The sequence below is a fragment of the Schistocerca gregaria genome, chromosome 11 (genome assembly GCF_023897955.1).
Source record: "Schistocerca gregaria isolate iqSchGreg1 chromosome 11, iqSchGreg1.2, whole genome shotgun sequence".
NCBI classification, from domain to species: Eukaryota; Metazoa; Arthropoda; class Insecta; order Orthoptera; family Acrididae; genus Schistocerca; species Schistocerca gregaria.
The window spans coordinates 27,842,244-27,862,047 of record NC_064930.1 but is presented as its reverse complement, the minus strand read 5'-3'; the positions used below and the strand labels follow the sequence as shown (position 1 = coordinate 27,862,047).

General features: G+C 59.6%; 4 protein-coding genes across 4 annotated transcripts in view; all 4 read left to right on the top strand.

The window, feature by feature from the left end:
* Positions 1–1,743, top strand: part of LOC126295007 (mucin-2-like) — a 175,132-nt gene extending 173,389 nt beyond the window's left edge. Inside the window, exons 23-24 of the mRNA XM_049987260.1 lie at positions 454–777; positions 977–1,743. Coding sequence (XP_049843217.1) covers positions 454–777; positions 977–1,743 — 1,091 coding nt within the window. The remainder of the gene's footprint in view (positions 1–453; positions 778–976) is intronic.
* A 2,478-nt stretch (positions 1,744–4,221) lies between these two features.
* Positions 4,222–6,799, top strand: LOC126295005 (mucin-1-like). Its single transcript, XM_049987259.1, has 4 exons — positions 4,222–4,390; positions 4,463–4,708; positions 5,714–6,257; positions 6,373–6,799. The coding sequence occupies exons 1-4, from the start codon at positions 4,222–4,224 to the stop codon at positions 6,797–6,799; spliced, it is 1,386 nt and encodes a 461-aa protein (XP_049843216.1).
* A 1,110-nt stretch (positions 6,800–7,909) lies between these two features.
* LOC126295004 (mucin-1-like) lies at positions 7,910–9,751 on the top strand. The gene is made up of 3 exons (XM_049987258.1): positions 7,910–8,063; positions 8,136–8,381; positions 9,060–9,751. Exons 1-3 carry the CDS (start codon positions 7,910–7,912, stop codon positions 9,749–9,751), a joined length of 1,092 nt encoding a protein of 363 aa, XP_049843215.1.
* Positions 9,752–14,849: 5,098 nt separating this feature from the next.
* On the top strand, positions 14,850–18,252 carry LOC126295003 (uncharacterized). Its single transcript, XM_049987257.1, has 6 exons — positions 14,850–15,102; positions 15,176–15,565; positions 15,636–15,815; positions 15,900–16,181; positions 16,364–16,819; positions 17,750–18,252. The coding sequence occupies exons 1-6, from the start codon at positions 14,850–14,852 to the stop codon at positions 18,250–18,252; spliced, it is 2,064 nt and encodes a 687-aa protein (XP_049843214.1).
* The last annotated feature ends 1,552 nt before the right edge of the window (positions 18,253–19,804 follow it).

Here is a 19,804-nt window from a genome sequence, read left to right as displayed (position 1 = left end):
GCTCTACATTCGCCACCTTCCAGAGCCTCACTGACTCTCGTACTCCACCTGGCGCAGCTGGCCACGGTTCAACAATCGCCACCTACCGGAACCTCACTGACTCTCCTGCTCCACCTTGCACAGTTGGCCATGGCCATAAGGTCGCCATCTTGCAAAACCTCACTGACTCTCCTGCTCGACCTGGCGCAGCTGGCCACGGCTCTACAGTTGCCACCTTCCAGAACGTCATTTAATCTCCTGCTAAACCAGGTGCAGCTGGACACGGCTCTACAGTCGCCAACTTCCAGAACTTCACAGACTCTCCTGCTCCAGCTGGCACAGATGGCCACGGCTCTACAGTCGCCAGCTTCCACAACCTCACTGACTCTCATGAACCACCTGGCGCAGCTGGTCACGGCTCTACAGTCGCCACCTTCCAGAACCTTACTGACTCTAATGCTCCACCTGGCGCAGCTGGCCACGGTTTTACAGTCACCAACTTCCACAATCTCACTGACTCTCATGCTGAACCTGGTGCAGCTGGCCACGGCTCTACAGTCGCCACCTTCCAGAACCTCATTGACTCTCGTGTTCCATCTGGCGCAGCTGGATACGGCTTTACAGTTGTTACCTTCCAGAACCTCACTGACTCTCGCGCTCCACCTGGCGCAGCTGACCATGGCTCTACAGTCACCAAGATCCAGAACCTCATTGACTCTCCCGCTCCACCTGGTGCAGCTGGCCGAGGCTCTACAGTCGCCACCTTCCAGAACCTCAATGACTCTCCTGCTCCACTTGGCGCACCTGCCTCAGGTCTACAGTCGCCACCATCCATAACCTCGACTCTCGTGCTCCACCAGGCACAGCTGACCACGGCTCTACAGTCGCCACCTTCCACAACCTCACTGATTCTCGTGTTCCACCTCGCGCAGCTGGCCACGGCTCTACAGTCGCTACCTTCCTGAACCTCTCTGACTCTCGTGCTCCACTGGCGCAGCTGGCCACGGATCTACAGTCGCCACCTTCCAGAACTTCACTGACTCTCGTGCTCCACCTGGCGCAGCTGGCCACGGCTTTACAGTCGCCACCTTCCACAACCTCACTGACTCTCATGCTCCACCAGGCACAGCTGTCCACGGCTCTACAGTCGCCACCTTCCAGAACCACACTGACTCTCCTGCTCCATTTGATGCAGCTGGCCACGACTATACAGTAGCCACCTTCCTGAACCTCACTGACTCTCCTGCTCCACCTGGCGCACCTGGCCACGGCTCTACAGTCGCCACCTTCCAAGACCTCACTGAATCTCGTGCTCCACCTGGTGCAGCTGGCCACAGCTCTACAGTCGCCACCTTCCTGAACCTCACTGACTCTCCCGCTCCACTTGGAGCAGCTGGCCAAGGCTCTACAGTCGCCACCTTCCACAACCTCACTGACTCTCGTGCTCCACCTGGCGCAGCTCGCCACGGCTCTACATTCGCCACCTTCCAGAGCCTCACTGACTCTCGTGCTCCACCTGGCGCAGCTGGCCACGGCCCTACAGTCGGCACCTGCCAGAATCTCACTGACTCTGCTCCACCTGGCACAGCTGGCCATGGCCATAAGGTCGCCATCTTGCAGAACCTCACTGACTCTCCTGCTCGACCTGGCGCAGCTGGCCATGGCTCTACAGTCGCCACCTTCCACAACCTCACTGACTCTCGTGCTCCACCTGGCACAGCTGGCCATGGCTCTACAGTCGCCACCTTCCAGAACGTCACTTAATCTCCTGCTAAACCAGCCGCAGCTGGCCACGGCTCTACAGTCGCCACCTTCCAGAACTTCACAGACTCTCATGCTCCACCTGGCACAGATGGCCACGGCTCTACAGTCGCCACTTTCCTGAACCTCAATGACTCTCCCGCTCCACCTGGCGCAGCTGGCCACGGCTCTTCAGTCGCCACCTTCCACAACCTCACTCTCATGCTCCACCTGGCGCAGTTGGCCACGTCTCTACAGTCGCCACCTTCCAGAACCTCACTGACTCTCGTGCTCCACGCGGTGCAGCTTACCACGGCTCTACAGTCGCCACCTTCAAGAACCTCATTGACCCTCGTGTTTCACCTGGCGCAGCTGGCCACGGCTCTACAGTCGTTACCTTCTAGAACCTCACTGACTCTCGCGCTCCACCTGGAACAGCTGGCCATGGCTCTACAGTCACCATGATCCAGAACCTCACTGACTCTCCCACTCAACCTGGCGCAGCTGGCTACGGCTCTACAGTTGCCACCTTCCACAATGTAACTGACCTTCATGCTCCAACTCGCACAGCTGGCCACGGCTCTACAGTCGCCACCTTCCTGAACGTCACTGACTCTCCTGCTCCACCTGGCGCAGCTGGCCACGGCTCTACAGTCGCCACCTTCCTGAACCTCAATGACTCTCCCGCTCCACCTGGCGCAGCTGGCCACGGCTCTTCAGTCGCCACCTTCCACAACCTCACTGACTCTCATGCTCCACCTCGCACAGCTGGCCACGGCTCTACAGTCGCCACCTTCCTGAACGTTACTGACTCTCCTGCTCCACCTGGCGCAGCTGGCCACGGCTCTACAGTCGCCACCTTCCACAACTTCACAGACTCTCCTGCTCCACCTGGCGCAGCTGACCACGGCTCATCAGTCGCCACCTTCCACAACCTCACTGACTCTCGTGCTCCACCTGGCGCAGCTGGCCACGGCACTACAGTCGCCACCTTCCAGAACCTCACTGACTCTCCTGCTCCACCTGGCGCAGCTGGCCACGGCTCTACAGTCGCCACCTTCCACAACCTCACTGACTCTCATGCTCCACCTGGCGCAGCTGGCCACGGCTCTACAGTCGCCACCTTCCAGAACCTCACAGACTGCTACTCCACCTGGCGCAGCTGGACACGGCTCTACAGTCGCCACCTTCCAGAACCTCACTGACTCTCGTGCTCCACCTGGTGGAGCTGGCCACGGCTCTACAGTCGCCACCTTCCAGAACCTCATTGACTCTCGTGTTCCACCTGGCACAGCTGGCCACGGCTCTACAGTCGTTACCTTCAGGAACCTCACTGACTCTCGCACTCCACCTGGCGCAGCTGGCTATGGCTCTACAGTCCCCACGATCCAGAACCTCACTGACTCTACTGCTCCACCTGGCGCAGCTGGCCACGGCTCTACAGTCGCCACCTTCCAGAACCTCATTGAGTCTCCTGCTCCACCTGGCGCAGCTGGCCACGGCTCTACAGTCACCACCTTCCACAACCTCACTGACTCTCATGCTCCACCTGGCGCAGCTGGCCACGGCTCTACAGTCGCCACCTTCCAGAACCTCACAGACTCTGCTACTCCACCTGGCGCAGCTGGCCACGGCTCTACAGTCGCCACCTTCCTGAACCTCACTGACTCTCCCGCTCCACCTGGAGCAGCTGGCCAAGGCTCTACAGTCGCCACCTTCCACAACCTCACTGACTCTCGTGCTCCACCTGGCGCAGCTCGCCACGGCTCTACATTCGCCACCTTCCAGAGCCTCACTGACTCTCGTGCTCCACCGGGCGCAGCTGGCCACGGCCCTACAGTCGGCACCTGCCAGAATCTCACTGACTCTGCTCCACCTGGCACAGCTGGCCACGGCCATAAGGTCGCCACCTTGCAGAACCTCACTGACTCTCCTGCTCGACCTGGCGCAGCTGGCCATGGCTCCACAGTCGCCACCTTCCACAACCTCACTGACTCTCGTGCTCCACCAGGCACAGCTGGCCATGGCTCTACAGTCGCCACCTTCCAGAACGTCACTTAATCTCCTGCTAAACCAGGCGCAGCTGGCCACGGCTCTACAGTCGCCACCTTCCAAAACTTCACAGACTCTCACGCTCCACCTGGCACAGATGGCCACGGCTCTACAGTCGCCACCTTCCTGAACCTCAATGACTCTCCCGCTCCACCTGGCGCAGCTGGCCACGGCTCTTCAGTCGCCACCTTCCACAACCTCACTGACTCTCATGCTCCACCTGGCGCAGTTGGCCACGTCTCTACAGTCGCCACCTTCCAGAACCTCACTGACTCTCGTGCTCCACGCGGTGCAGCTTACCACGGCTCTACAGTCGCCACCTTCAAGAACCTCATTGACCCTCGTGTTTCACCTGGCGCAGCTGGCCACGGCTCTACAGTCGTTACCTTCTAGAACCTCACTGACTCTCGCGCTCCACCTGGAATAGCTGGCCATGGCTCTACAGTCACCATGATCCAGAACCTCACTGACTCTCCCACTCAACCTGGCGCAGCTGGCTACGGCTCTACAGTTGCCACCTTCCACAATGTAACTGACCTTCATGCTCCAACTCGCACAGCTGGCCACGGCTCTACAGTCGCCACCTTCCTGAACGTCACTGACTCTCCTGCTCCACCTGGCGCAGCTGGCCACGGCTCTGCAGTCGCCACCTTCCAGAACTTCACAGACTCTCCTGCTCCACCTGGCGCAGCTGGCCACGGCTCATCAGTCGCCACCTTCCACAATGTAACTGACCTTCATGCTCCACCTCGCACAGCTGGCCACGGCTCTACAGTCGCCACCTTCCTGAATGTTACTGACTCTCCTGCTCCACCTGGCGCAGCTGGCCACGGCTCTACAGTCGCCACCTTCCACAACTTCACAGACTCTCCTGCTCCACCTGGCGCAGCTGACCACGGCTCATCAGTCGCCACCTTCCACAACCTCACTGACTCTCGTGCTCCACTTGGCGCAGCTGGCCACGGCACTACAGTCGCCACCTTCCAGAACCTCACTGACTCTCCTGCTCCACCTGGCGCAGCTGGCCACGGCTCTACAGTCGCCACCTTCCTCAACCTCACTGACTCTCATGCTCCACCTGGCGCAGCTGGCCACGGCTCTACAGTCGCCACCTTCCAGAACCTCACAGACTGCTACTCCACCTGGCGCAGCTGGCCACGGCTCTACAGTCGCCGCCTTCCAGAACCTCACTGACTCTCGTGCTCCACCTGGTGGAGCTGGCCACGGCTCTACAGTCGCCACCTTCTAGAACCTCATTGACTCTCGTGTTCAACTTGGCGCAGCTGGCCACGGCTCTACAGTCGTTACCTTCCAGAACCTCACTGACTCTCGCACTCCACCTGGCGCAGCTGGCTATGGCTCTACAGTCCCCACGATCCAGAACCTCACTGACTCTACTGCTCCACCTGGCGCAGCTGGCCACGGCTCTACAGTCGCCACCTTCCAGAACCTCATTGAGTCTCCTGCTCCACCTGGCGCAGCTGGCCACGGCTCTACAGTCACCACCTTCCACAACCTCACTGACTCTCATGCTCCACCTGGCGCAGCTGGCCACGGCTCTACAGTCGCCACCTTCCAGAACCTCACAGACTCTGCTACTCCACCTGGCGCAGCTGGCCACGGCTCTACAGTCGCCACCTTCCAGAACCTCACTGACTCTCGTGCTCCACCTGGTGGAGCTGGCCACGGCTCTACAATTGCCACCTTCCAGAACCTCATTGACTCTCGTGTTCCACCTGGCGCAGCTGGCCACGGCTCTACAGTCGTTACCTTCCAGAACCTCACTGACTCTCGCACTCCACCTGGCGCAGCTGGCTATGGCTCTAAAGTCACCACGATCCAGAACCTCACTGACTCTCCTGCGCCACCTGGCGCCGCTGGCCACGGCTCTACAGTCGCCACCTTGAGAACCTCATTGAGTCTCCTGCTCCACCTGGCGCAGCTGGTCACTGCTCTACAGTCGCCACCTTCCAATACCTCACTGAGTCTCCTGCTCCACCTGGCGCAGATGGCCACGGCTCTACAGTCGCCACCTTCCAGAACATCACTGACTCTCGTGTTCCACCTGGCACAACTGGCCACGGCTCTTCAGTCACCACCTTCCAATACCTCACTGACTTTCGTGCTCCACCTGGCGCAACTGTCCACAGCTCTACAGTCACCACGATCCATAACCTCACTGACTCTCCTGCTCCACCTGGCGCAGCTGGCCACGGCTCTACAGTCGCCACCTTCCAGAACCTCATTGAGTCTCCTGCTCCACCTGGCGCAGCTGGCAACTGCTCTACAGTCGCCACCTTCGAAAACCTCACTGAGTCTCCAGCTCCGTCTGGCGCAGCTGGCCACGGCTCTACAGTCGCCACCTTCCAGAACCTCTCTGTCTCTCTTGCCCCAATGGCGCAGCTGGCCACGGCTCTACAGTCGCCACCTTCCAGAACCTCACTGACTGTCGTGCTCCACCTGGCGCAGCTGGGCACGGCTCTACAGTCGCCACCTTCCTGAACCTCATTGACTCTCCTGCTCCACCTGGCGCAGATAGCCATGGCTCTACAGTCGCCACCTTCCACAACCTCACTGACTCTCGTGCTCCACCTGGTGCAGCTGGCCACGGCTCTACAGTCGCCACCTTCCAGAACCTCTCTGTCTCTCGTGCCCCAATGGCGCAGCTGGCCACGGCTCTACAGTCGCCACATTCCAGAACCTCACTGACTGTCGTGCTCCACCTGGCGCAGCTGGGCACGGCTCTACAGTCGCCACCTTCCTGAACCTCATTGACTCTCCTGCTCCACCTGGCGCAGATAGCCATGGCTCTACACTCGCCACCTTCCACAACCTCACTGACTCTCGTGCTCCACCTGGTGCAGCTGGCCACGGCTCTACAGTCGCCACCTTCCAGAACCTCTCTGTCTCTCGTGCCCCAATGGCGCAGCTGGCCACGGCTCTACAGTCGCCACATTCCAGAACCTCACTGACTGTCGTGCTCCACCTGGCGCAGCTGGGCACGGCTCTACAGTCGCCACCTTCCTGAACCTCATTGACTCTCCTGCTCCACCTGGCGCAGATCGCCATGGCTCTACACTCGCCACCTTCCACAACCTCACTGACTCTCGTGCTCCACCTGGTGCAGCTGGCCACAGCTCTACAGTCGCCACCTTCCAGAACCTCACTGACTCTCCTGCTCCATCTCAGCACAGATGGCCACGGCTCTACAGTCGCCACCTTCCTGAACCTCACTGACTCTCCTGCTCCACCTGGCGCAGCTGGCCACGGCCATAAGGTCGCCACCTTCCAGAACCTCACTGACACTCCCGCTCCACCTGGCGCAGCTGGCCACGGCTCTACATTCGCTACCTTCCACAACCTCACTGACTCTCGTGCTCCACCTGGCGCAGCTCGCCACGGCTCTACATTCGCCACCTTCCAGAGCCTCACTGACTCTCGTGCTCCACCTGGCGCAGCTGGCCACGGCCCTACAGTCGGCACCTGCCAGAATCTCACTGACTCTGCTCCACCTGGCACAGCTGGCCACGGCCATAAGGTCGCCATCTTGCAGAACCTCACTGACTCTCCTGCTCGACCTGGCGCAGCTGGCCATGGCTCCACAGTCGCCACCTTCCACAACCTCACTGACTCTCGTGCTCCACCTGGCACAGCTGGCCATGGCTCTACAGTCGCCACCTTCCAGAACGTCACTTAATCTCCTGCTAAACCAGGCGCAGCTGGCCACGGCTCTACAGTCGCCACCTTCCAAAACTTCACAGACTCTCACGCTCCACCTGGCACAGATGGCCACGGCTCTACAGTCGCCACCTTCCTGAACCTCAATGGCTCTCCCGCTCCACCTGGCGCAGCTGGCCACGGCTCTTCAGTCGCCACCTTCCACAACCTCACTGACTCTCATGCTCCACCTGGCGCAGTTGGCCACGTCTCTACAGTCGCCACCTTCCAGAACCTCACTGACTCTCGTGCTCCACGCGGTGCAGCTTACCACGGCTCTACAGTCGCCACCTTCAAGAACCTCATTGACCCTCGTGTTTCACCTGGCGCAGCTGGCCACGGCTCTACAGTCGTTACCTTCTAGAACCTCACTGACTCTCGCGCTCCACCTGGAACAGCTGGCCATGGCTCTACAGTCACCATGATCCAGAACCTCACTGACTCTCCAGCTGGCTACGGCTCTACAGTTGCCACCTTCCACAATGTAACTGACCTTCATGCTCCAACTCGCACAGCTGGCCACGGCTCTACAGTCGCCACCTTCCTGAACATCACTGACTCTCCTGCTCCACCTGGCGCAGCTGGCCACGGCTCTACAGTCGCCACCTTCCAGAACTTCACAGACTCTCCTGCTCCACCTGGCGCAGCTGGCCACGGCTCATCAGTCGCCACCTTCCACAATGTAACTGACCTTCATGCTCCACCTCGCACAGCTGGCCACGGCTCTACAGTCGCCACCTTCCTGAATGTTACTGACTCTCCTGCTCCACCTGGCGCAGCTGGCCACGGCTCTACAGTCGCCACCTTCCACAACTTCACAGACTCTCCTGCTCCACCTGGCGCAGCTGACCACGGCTCATCAGTCGCCACCTTCCACAACCTCACTGACTCTCGTGCTCCACTTGGCGCAGATGGCCACGGCACTACAGTCGCCACCTTCCAGAACCTCACTGACTCTCCTGCTCCACCTGGCGCAGCTGGCCACGGCTCTACAGTCGCCACCTTCCTCAACCTCACTGACTCTCATGCTCCACCTGGCGCAGCTGGCCACGGCTCTACAGTCGTTACCTTCCAGAACCTCACTGACTCTCGCACTCCACCTGGCGCAGCTGGCTATGGCTCTACAGTCCCCACGATCCAGAACCTCACTGACTCTACTGCTCCACCTGGCGCAGCTGGCCACGGCTCTACAGTCGCCACCTTCCAGAACCTCATTGAGTCTCCTGCTCCACCTGGCGCAGCTGGCCACGGCTCTACAGTCACCACCTTCCACAACCTCACTGACTCTCATGCTCCACCTGGCGCAGCTGGCCACGGCTCTACAGTCGCCACCTTCCAGAACCTCACAGACTCTGCTACTCCACCTGGCGCAGCTGGCCACGGCTCTACAGTCGCCACCTTCCAGAACCTCACTGACTCTCGTGCTCCACCTGGTGGAGCTGGCCACGGCTCTACAATCGCCACCTTCCAGAACCTCATTGACTCTCGTGTTCCACCTGGCGCAGCTGGCCATGGCTCTACAGTCGTTACCTTCCAGAACCTCACTGACTCTCGCACTCCACCTGGCGCAGCTGGCTATGGCTCTAAAGTCACCACGATCCAGAACCTCACTGACTCTCCTGCGCCACCTGGCACAGCTGGCCACGGCTCTACAGTCGCCACCTTCCAGAACCTCATTGAGTCTCCTGCTCCACCTGGCGCAGCTGGTCACTGCTCTACAGTCGCCACCTTCCAATACCTCACTGAGTCTCCTGCCCCACCTGGCACAGATGGCCACGGCTCTACAGTCGCCACCTTCCAGAACATCACTGACTCTCGTGTTCCACCTGGCACAACTTGCCACGGCTCTTCAGTCACCACCTTCCAATACCTCACTGACTTTCGTGCTCCACCTGGCGCAGCTGTCCACAGCTCTACAGTCACCACGATCCATAACCTCACTGACTCTCCTGCTCCACCTGGCGCAGCTGACCACGGCTCTACAGTCGCCACCTTCCAGAACCTCATTGAGTCTCCTGCTCCACCTGGCGCAGCTGGCAACTGCTCTACAGTCGCCACCTTCCAAAACCTCACTGAGTCTCCAGCTCCGCCTGGCGCAGCTGGCCACGGCTCTACAGTCGCCACCTTCCAGAACCTCTCTGTCTCTCGTGCCCCAATGGCGCAGCTGGCCACGGCTCTACAGTCGCCACCTTCCAGAACCTCACTGACTGTCGTGCTCCACCTGGCGCAGCTGGGCATGGCTCTACAGTCGCCACCTTCCTGAACCTCATTGACTCTCCTGCTCCACCTGGCGCAGATCGCCATGGCTCTACACTCGCCACCTTCCACAACCTCACTGACTCTCGTGCTCCACCTGGTGCAGCTGGCCACAGCTCTACAGTCGCCACCTTCCAGAACCTCACTGACTCTCCTGCTCCATCTCAGCACAGATGGCCACGGCTCTACAGTCGCCACCTTCCTGAACCTCACTGACTCTCCTGCTCCACCTGGCGCAGCTGGCCACGGCCATAAGGTCGCCACCTTCCAGAACCTCACTGACACTCCCGCTCCACCTGGCGCAGCTGGCCACGGCTCTACATTCGCTACCTTCCAGAACCTCACTGACTCTCCTGTTCCACCTCGGTGCAGATGGCCACGGCTCTACAGTCGCCACCTTCTTGAACCTCACTGACTCTCCTGCTCCACCTGGCGCAGCTGGCCAAGGCTCTACAGTCGCCACCTTCCACAACCTCACTGACTGTCGTGCTCCACCTGGCGCAGCTGGCCACGGCTCTACTTCCGCCAATTTCCAGAGTCTCACTGACTCTCGTGCTCCACCTGGCACCCCTGGCCACGGCTCTGCAGTCGCTACCTGCCAGAACCTCACTGAGTCTCCTGCTCCACCTGGCGCAGCTGGCCACGGCCATAAGGTCGCCAACTTGCAGAACCTCACTGATGCTCCTTTTCCACCTGGCGTAGGTGGCCACGGCTCTACAGTCGCCACCTTCCACAACCTCACTGACCTGCGTGCTCCACCTGGCACAGCTGGCCACGGCTCTGCAGTCGCCACCTTCCTGAACGTCACTGACTCCTGCTCCACCTGGCGCAGCTGGCCACGGCTCTACAGTCGCCACCTTCCAGAACTTCACAGACTCTCCTGCTCCACCTGGCGCAGATGGCCACAGCTCTACAGTCGCCACCTTCCTGAACCTCACTGACTCTCCTGCTCCACCTGGTGCAGCTGGCCACGGCTCTTCAGTCGCCACCTTCCACAACCTCACTGACTCTCGTGCTCCACCTGGCGCAGCTGGCCACGTCTCTACAGTCGCCACGTTCCAGAACCTCACTGACTCTCCTGCTCCACCTGGCGCAGCTGGCCACGGCTCTACAGTCGCCACCTTCCAGAACCTCATTGAGTCTCCTGCTCCACCTGGCGCAGCTGGCAACTGCTCTACAGTCGCCACCTTCGAAAACCTCACTGAGTCTCCAGCTCCGTCTGGCGCAGCTGGCCACGGCTCTACAGTCGCCACCTTCCAGAACCTCTCTGTCTCTCTTGCCCCAATGGCGCAGCTGGCCACGGCTCTACAGTCGCCACCTTCCAGAACCTCACTGACTGTCGTGCTCCACCTGGCGCAGCTGGGCACGGCTCTACAGTCGCCACCTTCCTGAACCTCATTGACTCTCCTGCTCCACCTGGCGCAGATAGCCATGGCTCTACAGTCGCCACCTTCCACAACCTCACTGACTCTCGTGCTCCACCTGGTGCAGCTGGCCACGGCTCTACAGTCGCCACCTTCCAGAACCTCTCTGTCTCTCGTGCCCCAATGGCGCAGCTGGCCACGGCTCTACAGTCGCCACATTCCAGAACCTCACTGACTGTCGTGCTCCACCTGGCGCAGCTGGGCACGGCTCTACAGTCGCCACCTTCCTGAACCTCATTGACTCTCCTGCTCCACCTGGCGCAGATAGCCATGGCTCTACACTCGCCACCTTCCACAACCTCACTGACTCTCGTGCTCCACCTGGTGCAGCTGGCCACGGCTCTACAGTCGCCACCTTCCAGAACCTCTCTGTCTCTCGTGCCCCAATGGCGCAGCTGGCCACGGCTCTACAGTCGCCACATTCCAGAACCTCACTGACTGTCGTGCTCCACCTGGCGCAGCTGGGCACGGCTCTACAGTCGCCACCTTCCTGAACCTCATTGACTCTCCTGCTCCACCTGGCGCAGATCGCCATGGCTCTACACTCGCCACCTTCCACAACCTCACTGACTCTCGTGCTCCACCTGGTGCAGCTGGCCACAGCTCTGCAGTCGCCACCTTCCAGAACCTCACTGACTCTCCTGCTCCATCTCAGCACAGATGGCCACGGCTCTACAGTCGCCACCTTCCTGAACCTCACTGACTCTCCTGCTCCACCTGGCGCAGCTGGCCACGGCCATAAGGTCGCCACCTTCCAGAACCTCACTGACACTCCCGCTCCACCTGGCGCAGCTGGCCACGGCTCTACATTCGCTACCTTCCACAACCTCACTGACTCTCGTGCTCCACCTGGCGCAGCTCGCCACGGCTCTACATTCGCCACCTTCCAGAGCCTCACTGACTCTCGTGCTCCACCTGGCGCAGCTGGCCACGGCCCTACAGTCGGCACCTGCCAGAATCTCACTGACTCTGCTCCACCTGGCACAGCTGGCCACGGCCATAAGGTCGCCATCTTGCAGAACCTCACTGACTCTCCTGCTCGACCTGGCGCAGCTGGCCATGGCTCCACAGTCGCCACCTTCCACAACCTCACTGACTCTCGTGCTCCACCTGGCACAGCTGGCCATGGCTCTACAGTCGCCACCTTCCAGAACGTCACTTAATCTCCTGCTAAACCAGGCGCAGCTGGCCACGGCTCTACAGTCGCCACCTTCCAAAACTTCACAGACTCTCACGCTCCACCTGGCACAGATGGCCACGGCTCTACAGTCGCCACCTTCCTGAACCTCAATGGCTCTCCCGCTCCACCTGGCGCAGCTGGCCACGGCTCTTCAGTCGCCACCTTCCACAACCTCACTGACTCTCATGCTCCACCTGGCGCAGTTGGCCACGTCTCTACAGTCGCCACCTTCCAGAACCTCACTGACTCTCCTGCTCCACGCGGTGCAGCTTACCACGGCTCTACAGTCGCCACCTTCAAGAACCTCATTGACCCTCGTGTTTCACCTGGCGCAGCTGGCCACGGCTCTACAGTCGTTACCTTCTAGAACCTCACTGACTCTCGCGCTCCACCTGGAACAGCTGGCCATGGCTCTACAGTCACCATGATCCAGAACCTCACTGACTCTCCAGCTGGCTACGGCTCTACAGTTGCCACCTTCCACAATGTAACTGACCTTCATGCTCCAACTCGCACAGCTGGCCACGGCTCTACAGTCGCCACCTTCCTGAACATCACTGACTCTCCTGCTCCACCTGGCGCAGCTGGCCACGGCTCTACAGTCGCCACCTTCCAGAACTTCACAGACTCTCCTGCTCCACCTGGCGCAGCTGGCCACGGCTCATCAGTCGCCACCTTCCACAATGTAACTGACCTTCATGCTCCACCTCGCACAGCTGGCCACGGCTCTACAGTCGCCACCTTCCTGAATGTTACTGACTCTCCTGCTCCACCTGGCGCAGCTGGCCACGGCTCTACAGTCGCCACCTTCCACAACTTCACAGACTCTCCTGCTCCACCTGGCGCAGCTGACCACGGCTCATCAGTCGCCACCTTCCACAACCTCACTGACTCTCGTGCTCCACTTGGCGCAGCTGGCCACGGCACTACAGTCGCCACCTTCCAGAACCTCACTGACTCTCCTGCTCCACCTGGCGCAGCTGGCCACGGCTCTACAGTCGCCACCTTCCTCAACCTCACTGACTCTCATGCTCCACCTGGCGCAGCTGGCCACGGCTCTACAGTCGCCACCTTCCAGAACCTCACAGACTGCTACTCCACCTGGCGCAGCTGGCCACGGCTCTACAGTCGCCACCTTCCAGAACCTCACTGACACTCGTGCTCCACCTGGTGGAGCTGGCCACGGCTCTACAGTCGCCACCTTCCAGAACCTCATTGACTCTCGTGTTCCACCTGGCGCAGCTGGCCACGGCTCTACAGTCGTTACCTTCCAGAACCTCACTGACTCTCGCACTCCACCTGGCGCAGCTGGCTATGGCTCTACAGTCCCCACGATCCAGAACCTCACTGACTCTACTGCTCCACCTGGCGCAGCTGGCCACGGCTCTACAGTCGCCACCTTCCAGAACCTCATTGAGTCTCCTGCTCCACCTGGCGCAGCTGGCCACGGCTCTACAGTCACCACCTTCCACAACCTCACTGACTCTCATGCTCCACCTGGCGCAGCTGGCCACGGCTCTACAGTCGCCACCTTCCAGAACCTCACAGACTCTGCTACTCCACCTGGCGCAGCTGGCCACGGCTCTACAGTCGCCACCTTCCAGAACCTCACTGACTCTCGTGCTCCACCTGGTGGAGCTGGCCACGGCTCTACAATCGCCACCTTCCAGAACCTCATTGACTCTCGTGTTCCACCTGGCGCAGCTGGCCATGGATCTACAGTCGTTACCTTCCAGAACCTCACTGACTCTCGCACTCCACCTGGCGCAGCTGGCTATGGCTCTAAAGTCACCACGATCCAGAACCTCACTGACTCTCCTGCGCCACCTGGCGCAGCTGGCCACGGCTCTACAGTCGCCACCTTCCAGAACCTCATTGAGTCTCCTGCTCCACCTGGCGCAGCTGGTCACTGCTCTACAGTCGCCACCTTCCAATACCTCACTGAGTCTCCTGCCCCACCTGGCACAGATGGCCACGGCTCTACAGTCGCCACCTTCCAGAACATCACTGACTCTCGTGTTCCACCTGGCACAACTGGCCACGGCTCTTCAGTCACCACCTTCCAATACCTCACTGACTTTCGTGCTCCACCTGGCGCAGCTGTCCACAGGTCTACAGTCACCACGATCCATAACCTCACTGACTCTCCTGCTCCACCTGGCGCAGCTGACCACGGCTCTACAGTCGCCACCTTCCAGAACCTCATTGAGTCTCCTGCTCCACCTGGCGCAGCTGGCAACTGCTCTACAGTCGCCACCTTCCAAAACCTCACTGAGTCTCCAGCTCCGCCTGGCGCAGCTGGCCACGGCTCTACAGTCGCCACCTTCCAGAACCTCTCTGTCTCTCGTGCCCCAATGGCGCAGCTGGCCACGGCTCTACAGTCGCCACCTTCCAGAACCTCACTGACTGTCGTGCTCCACCTGGCGCAGCTGGGCATGGCTCTACAGTCGCCACCTTCCTGAACCTCATTGACTCTCCTGCTCCACCTGGCGCAGATCGCCATGGCTCTACACTCGCCACCTTCCACAACCTCACTGACTCTCGTGCTCCACCTGGTGCAGCTGGCCACAGCTCTACAGTCGCCACCTTCCAGAACCTCACTGACTCTCCTGCTCCATCTCAGCACAGATGGCCACGGCTCTACAGTCGCCACCTTCCTGAACCTCACTGACTCTCCTGCTCCACCTGGCGCAGCTGGCCACGGCCATAAGGTCGCCACCTTCCAGAACCTCACTGACACTCCCGCTCCACCTGGCGCAGCTGGCCACGGCTCTACATTCGCTACCTTCCAGAACCTCACTGACTCTCCTGTTCCACCTCGGTGCAGATGGCCACGGCTCTACAGTCGCCACCTTCTTGAACCTCACTGACTCTCCTGCTCCACCTGGCGCAGCTGGCCAAGGCTCTACAGTCGCCACCTTCCACAACCTCACTGACTGTCGTGCTCCACCTGGCGCAGCTGGCCACGGCTCTACTTCCGCCAATTTCCAGAGTCTCACTGACTCTCGTGCTCCACCTGGCACCCCTGGCCACGGCTCTGCAGTCGCTACCTGCCAGAACCTCACTGAGTCTCCTGCTCCACCTGGCGCAGCTGGCCACGGCCATAAGGTCGCCATCTTGCAGAACCTCACTGATGCTCCTTTTCCACCTGGCGTAGGTGGCCACGGCTCTACAGTCGCCACCTTCCACAACCTCACTGACCTGCGTGCTCCACCTGGCACAGCTGGCCATGGCTCTGCAGTCGCCACCTTCCTGAACGTCACTGACTCCTGCTCCACCTGGCGCAGCTGGCCACGGCTCTACAGTCGCCACCTTCCAGAACTTCACAGACTCTCCTGCTCCACCTGGCGCAGATGGCCACAGCTCTACAGTCGCCACCTTCCTGAACCTCACTGACTCTCCTGCTCCACCTGGTGCAGCTGGCCACGGCTCTTCAGTCGCCACCTTCCACAACCTCACTGACTCTCGTGCTCCACCTGGCGCAGCTGGCCACGTCTCTACAGTCGCCACGTTCCAGAACCTCACTGACTCTCATGCTCCACCTGGTGCAGCTGACCACGGCTCTACAGTCGCCACCTTCCAGAACCTCTCTGACTGTCGTGCTCCAGCTGGCGCAGCTGGGCACGGCTCTACAGTCGCCACCTTCCTGAACCTCATTGACCCTCCTGCTCCACCTGGCGCAGATCGCCATGGCTCTACACTCGCCACCTTCCACAACCTCACTGACTCTCGTGCTCCACCTGGTGCAGCTGGCCACAGCTCTACAGTCGCCACCTTCCAGAACCTCACTGACTCTCCTGCTCCATCTCAGCACAGATGGCCACGGCTCTACAGTCGCCACCTTCCTGAACCTCACTGACTCTCCTGCTCCACCTGGCGCAGCTGGCCACGGCCATAAGGTCGCCACCTTCCAGAACCTCACTGACACTCCCGCTCCACCTGGCGCAGCTGGCCACGGCTCTACATTCGCTACCTTCCAGAACCTCACTGACTCTCCTGTTCCACCTCGGTGCAGATGGCCACGGCTCTACAGTCGCCACCTTCTTGAACCTCACTGACTCTCCTGCTCCACCTGGCGCAGCTGGCCAAGGCTCTACAGTCGCCACCTTCCACAACCTCACTGACTGTCGTGCTCCACCTGGCGCAGCTGGCCACGGCTCTACTTCCGCCAATTTCCAGAGCCTCACTGACTCTCGTGCTCCACCTGGCACCCCTGGCCACGGCTCTGCAGTCGCTACCTGCCAGAACCTCACTGAGTCTCCTGCTCCACCTGGCGCAGCTGGCCACGGCCATAAGGTCGCCATCTTGCAGAACCTCACTGATGCTCCTTTTCCACCTGGCGTAGGTGGCCACGGCTCTACAGTCGCCACCTTCCACAACCTCACTGACCTGCGTGCTCCACCTGGCACAGCTGGCCACGGCTCTGCAGTCGCCACCTTCCTGAACGTCACTGACTCCTGCTCCACCTGGCGCAGCTGGCCACGGCTCTACAGTCGCCACCTTCCAGAACTTCACAGACTCTCCTGCTCCACCTTGCGCAGATGGCCACAGCTCTACAGTCGCCACCTTCCTGAACCTCACTGACTCTCCTGCTCCACCTGGTGCAGCTGGCCACGGCTCTTCAGTCGCCACCTTCCACAACCTCACTGACTCTCGTGCTCCACCTGGCGCAGCTGGCCACGTCTCTACAGTCGCCACGTTCCAGAACCTCACTGACTCTCATGCTCCACCTGGTGCAGCTGACCACGGCTCTACAGTCGCCACCTTCCAGAACCTCTCTGACTGTCGTGCTCCAGCTGGCGCAGCTGGGCACGGCTCTACAGTCGCCACCTTCCAGAACCTCACTGACTCTCCTGCTCCACCTGGCGCAGCTGGCCATGGCTCTACAGTCGCCACCTTTCAGAACCTCACTGACTCTCGTGCTCCACCTGGTGCAGCTGGCCATGGCTCTACAGTCGCCACCTTCCTGAACCTCACTGACTCTCCTGCTCCACCTGGCGCAGCTGGCCATGGCTCTACAGTCGCCACCTTTCAGAACCTCACTGACTCTCGTGCTCCACCTGGTGCAGCTGGCCATGGCTCTACAGTCGCCACCTTCCTAAACCTCACTGACTGTCATGCTCCACCTGGCGCAGCTTTCCACAGCTTTACAGTCGCCACCTTCCAGAACCTCACTGACTCTCCGGCTCCAACTCGGCGCAGATGGCCACGGCTCTACAGTCGCCACCTTCCTGAACCTCATTGACTCTCCTGCTCCACCTGGCGCAGCTGGCCACGGCCATAAGGTCGCCACCTTCCAGAACCTCACTGACACTCCCGCTCCACCTGGCGCAGCTGGCCACGGCTCTACATTCGCCACCTTCCAGAACCTCACTGACTCTCCTGCTCCACCTCGGTGCAGATGGCCACGGCTCTACAGTCGCCACCTTCTTGAACCTCACTGACTCTCCTGCTCCACCTGGTGCAGCTGGCCAAGGCTCTACAGTCGCCACCTTCCACAACCTCACTGACTGTCGTGCTCCACCTGGCGCAGCTGGCCACGGCTCTACTTCCGCCAATTTCCAGAGCCTCACTGACTCTCGTGCTCCACCTGGCACCCCTGGCCACGGCTCTGCAGTCGCCACCTGCCAGAACCTCACTGAGTCTCCTGCGCTACCTGGCGCAGCTGGCCACGGCCATAAGGTCGCCATCTTGCAGAACCTCACTGACTCTCCTGTTCCACCTGGCGTAGCTGGCCACGGCTCTACAGTCGCCACCTTCCACAACCTCACTGACCTTCGTGCTCCACCTGGCACAGCTGGCCACGGCTCTGCAGTCGCCACCTTCCTGAACGTCACTGACTCCTGCTCCACCTGGCGCAGCTGGCCACGGCTCTACAGTCGCCACCTTCCAGAACCTCACTGACACTCCCGCTCCACCTGGCGCAGCTGGCCACGGCTCTACAGTAGCCACCTTCCTGAACCTCACTGACTCTCCTGCTCCACCTGGCGCAGCTGGCCACGGCTCTACAGTCGCCACCTTCCAGAACCTCACTGACTCTCCTGCTCCACGTCTCGAAATGGTCCGCCTGCACAGACCGGTTACTCAGTCTCCTGACAGGTGGTCTAATGGCTAATATAGTACCTCCTCGAAAACAATTAGCCGAGAAAACAGAGGTTACGAAAGCAACGGGAGATACACTATGTGATCAAAAGTATCCGTACACATATCTGAAAATGACTTCCAAGTTCGTGGCGCTCTCCATCAGTAATGCTGGAATTGAATATGCTGTTTGCCCACCCTTAGCCTTCATCACAGCTTCCACTCCCGCAGGCTTACGTTCAATCAGGTGCTGGAATGTTTCTTGGTAAGTCGCAATCCATTCTTCACAGAGTGCTGGACTGAGGAGAGGTATCGATGTCGGTTGGTGAGCCCTGGGACGAAGTCGGCGTTTCAAAACATCCCAGACGTGTTCTGTAGGATTCAGGTCAGGACTCTGTGCAAGCCAGTCCATTAAAGGGATGTTAGTGTCGTGTAACCACTGCGACAGAGGCCGCACATTATGAACAGTTTCTCGATCATGCTGAAAGATGCAATCGTCATCCTCGGACTGTAGGAGGATACAAGATGACTTGAACAGGATTTGTGACTGGTGTTAAGAATGGCAGCTAACTCTAAATATAGATAAATGTAAATTAATGCAGATGAATAGGATAAAGACTCCCGTAATGTTTGAATACTTCATTAGTAGTGTAGCGCTTGATACAGTCACAGCAATTAAATATTTGGGCGTAACACTGCAGAGCGATATGAAGTGGAACAAGCATGCAATGGCAGTTCTGGGGAAGCCGGATGGTCGTCTTCGGTTCATTGGTACAGTTTTGGGAAGATTTGGTTCATCTGTAAAGGAGACCGCTTATAAGACACTAATACTTCCTATTCTTGAGTACTCCTCGACCGTTTGGTAGCCCTATGAGGTCGGATTGAGGGAGGACATAGAAGCAATTCAGAGGCGGGCTGCTAGATTTGTTACTGGTAGGTTTGATCATCACGCGAGTGTTGCGGAAATGCCTCAGAAACTCGGGTGGGAGTTTCTGGAGGAAAGGAGGCGTCCTTTTCGTGAATCGCTACTGAGGAAATGTAGAGAACCAGCATTTGAGGCTGACTGCTGTACAATTTTACTGCCGCCAACTTATATTTCGCGGAAAGACCACAAAGATAAGAGAGATTAGTGGTCGTTCAGAGGCATATAGGCAGTCATTTTCTGCTCGTTCTGTTTGGGAGTGGAACAGGGAGAGGAGATGCTAATTGTGGTACGAAGTACCCTCTGCCACGCACCGTATGGTGGATTGCGGATTATGTATGTAGATGTTGATGTAGGTCTTCAACAGTGGCAAGCAAGGAGCTGCTTAAAATATCAATGTAGGTCTGTACGGTGATAGTGCCACGCAAAACAACAAGAGGTGCAAGCACGCCT

Coding starts and splice junctions, on each gene's coding strand:
- LOC126295005 (XM_049987259.1), top strand. CDS start 4,222: ATGATCCAGAACCTCACTGACTCTCCCACTCAACCTGGCGCAGCTGGC. Junction 4,391..4,462: donor TGACTCTCCTGCTCCACCTG/GCGCAGCTGGCC, acceptor CACCTGGCGCAG/CTGGCCACGGCTCATCAGTC. Junction 6,258..6,372: donor CAGCTGGGCACGGCTCTACA/GTCGCCACCTTC, acceptor CACCTGGTGCAG/CTGGCCACGGCTCTACAGTC.
- LOC126295003 (XM_049987257.1), top strand. CDS start 14,850: ATGGCTCTACACTCGCCACCTTCCACAACCTCACTGACTCTCGTGCTC. Junction 15,816..15,899: donor CCACAACCTCACTGACTCTC/GTGCTCCACCTG, acceptor CACCTGGTGCAG/CTGACCACGGCTCTACAGTC. Junction 16,820..17,749: donor TGACTCCTGCTCCACCTGGC/GCAGCTGGCCAC, acceptor ACCTCGGTGCAG/ATGGCCACGGCTCTACAGTC.
- LOC126295004 (XM_049987258.1), top strand. CDS start 7,910: ATGATCCAGAACCTCACTGACTCTCCAGCTGGCTACGGCTCTACAGTT. Junction 8,064..8,135: donor TGACTCTCCTGCTCCACCTG/GCGCAGCTGGCC, acceptor CACCTGGCGCAG/CTGGCCACGGCTCATCAGTC. Junction 8,382..9,059: donor CCACAACCTCACTGACTCTC/GTGCTCCACTTG, acceptor CACCTGGCGCAG/CTGGCTATGGCTCTAAAGTC.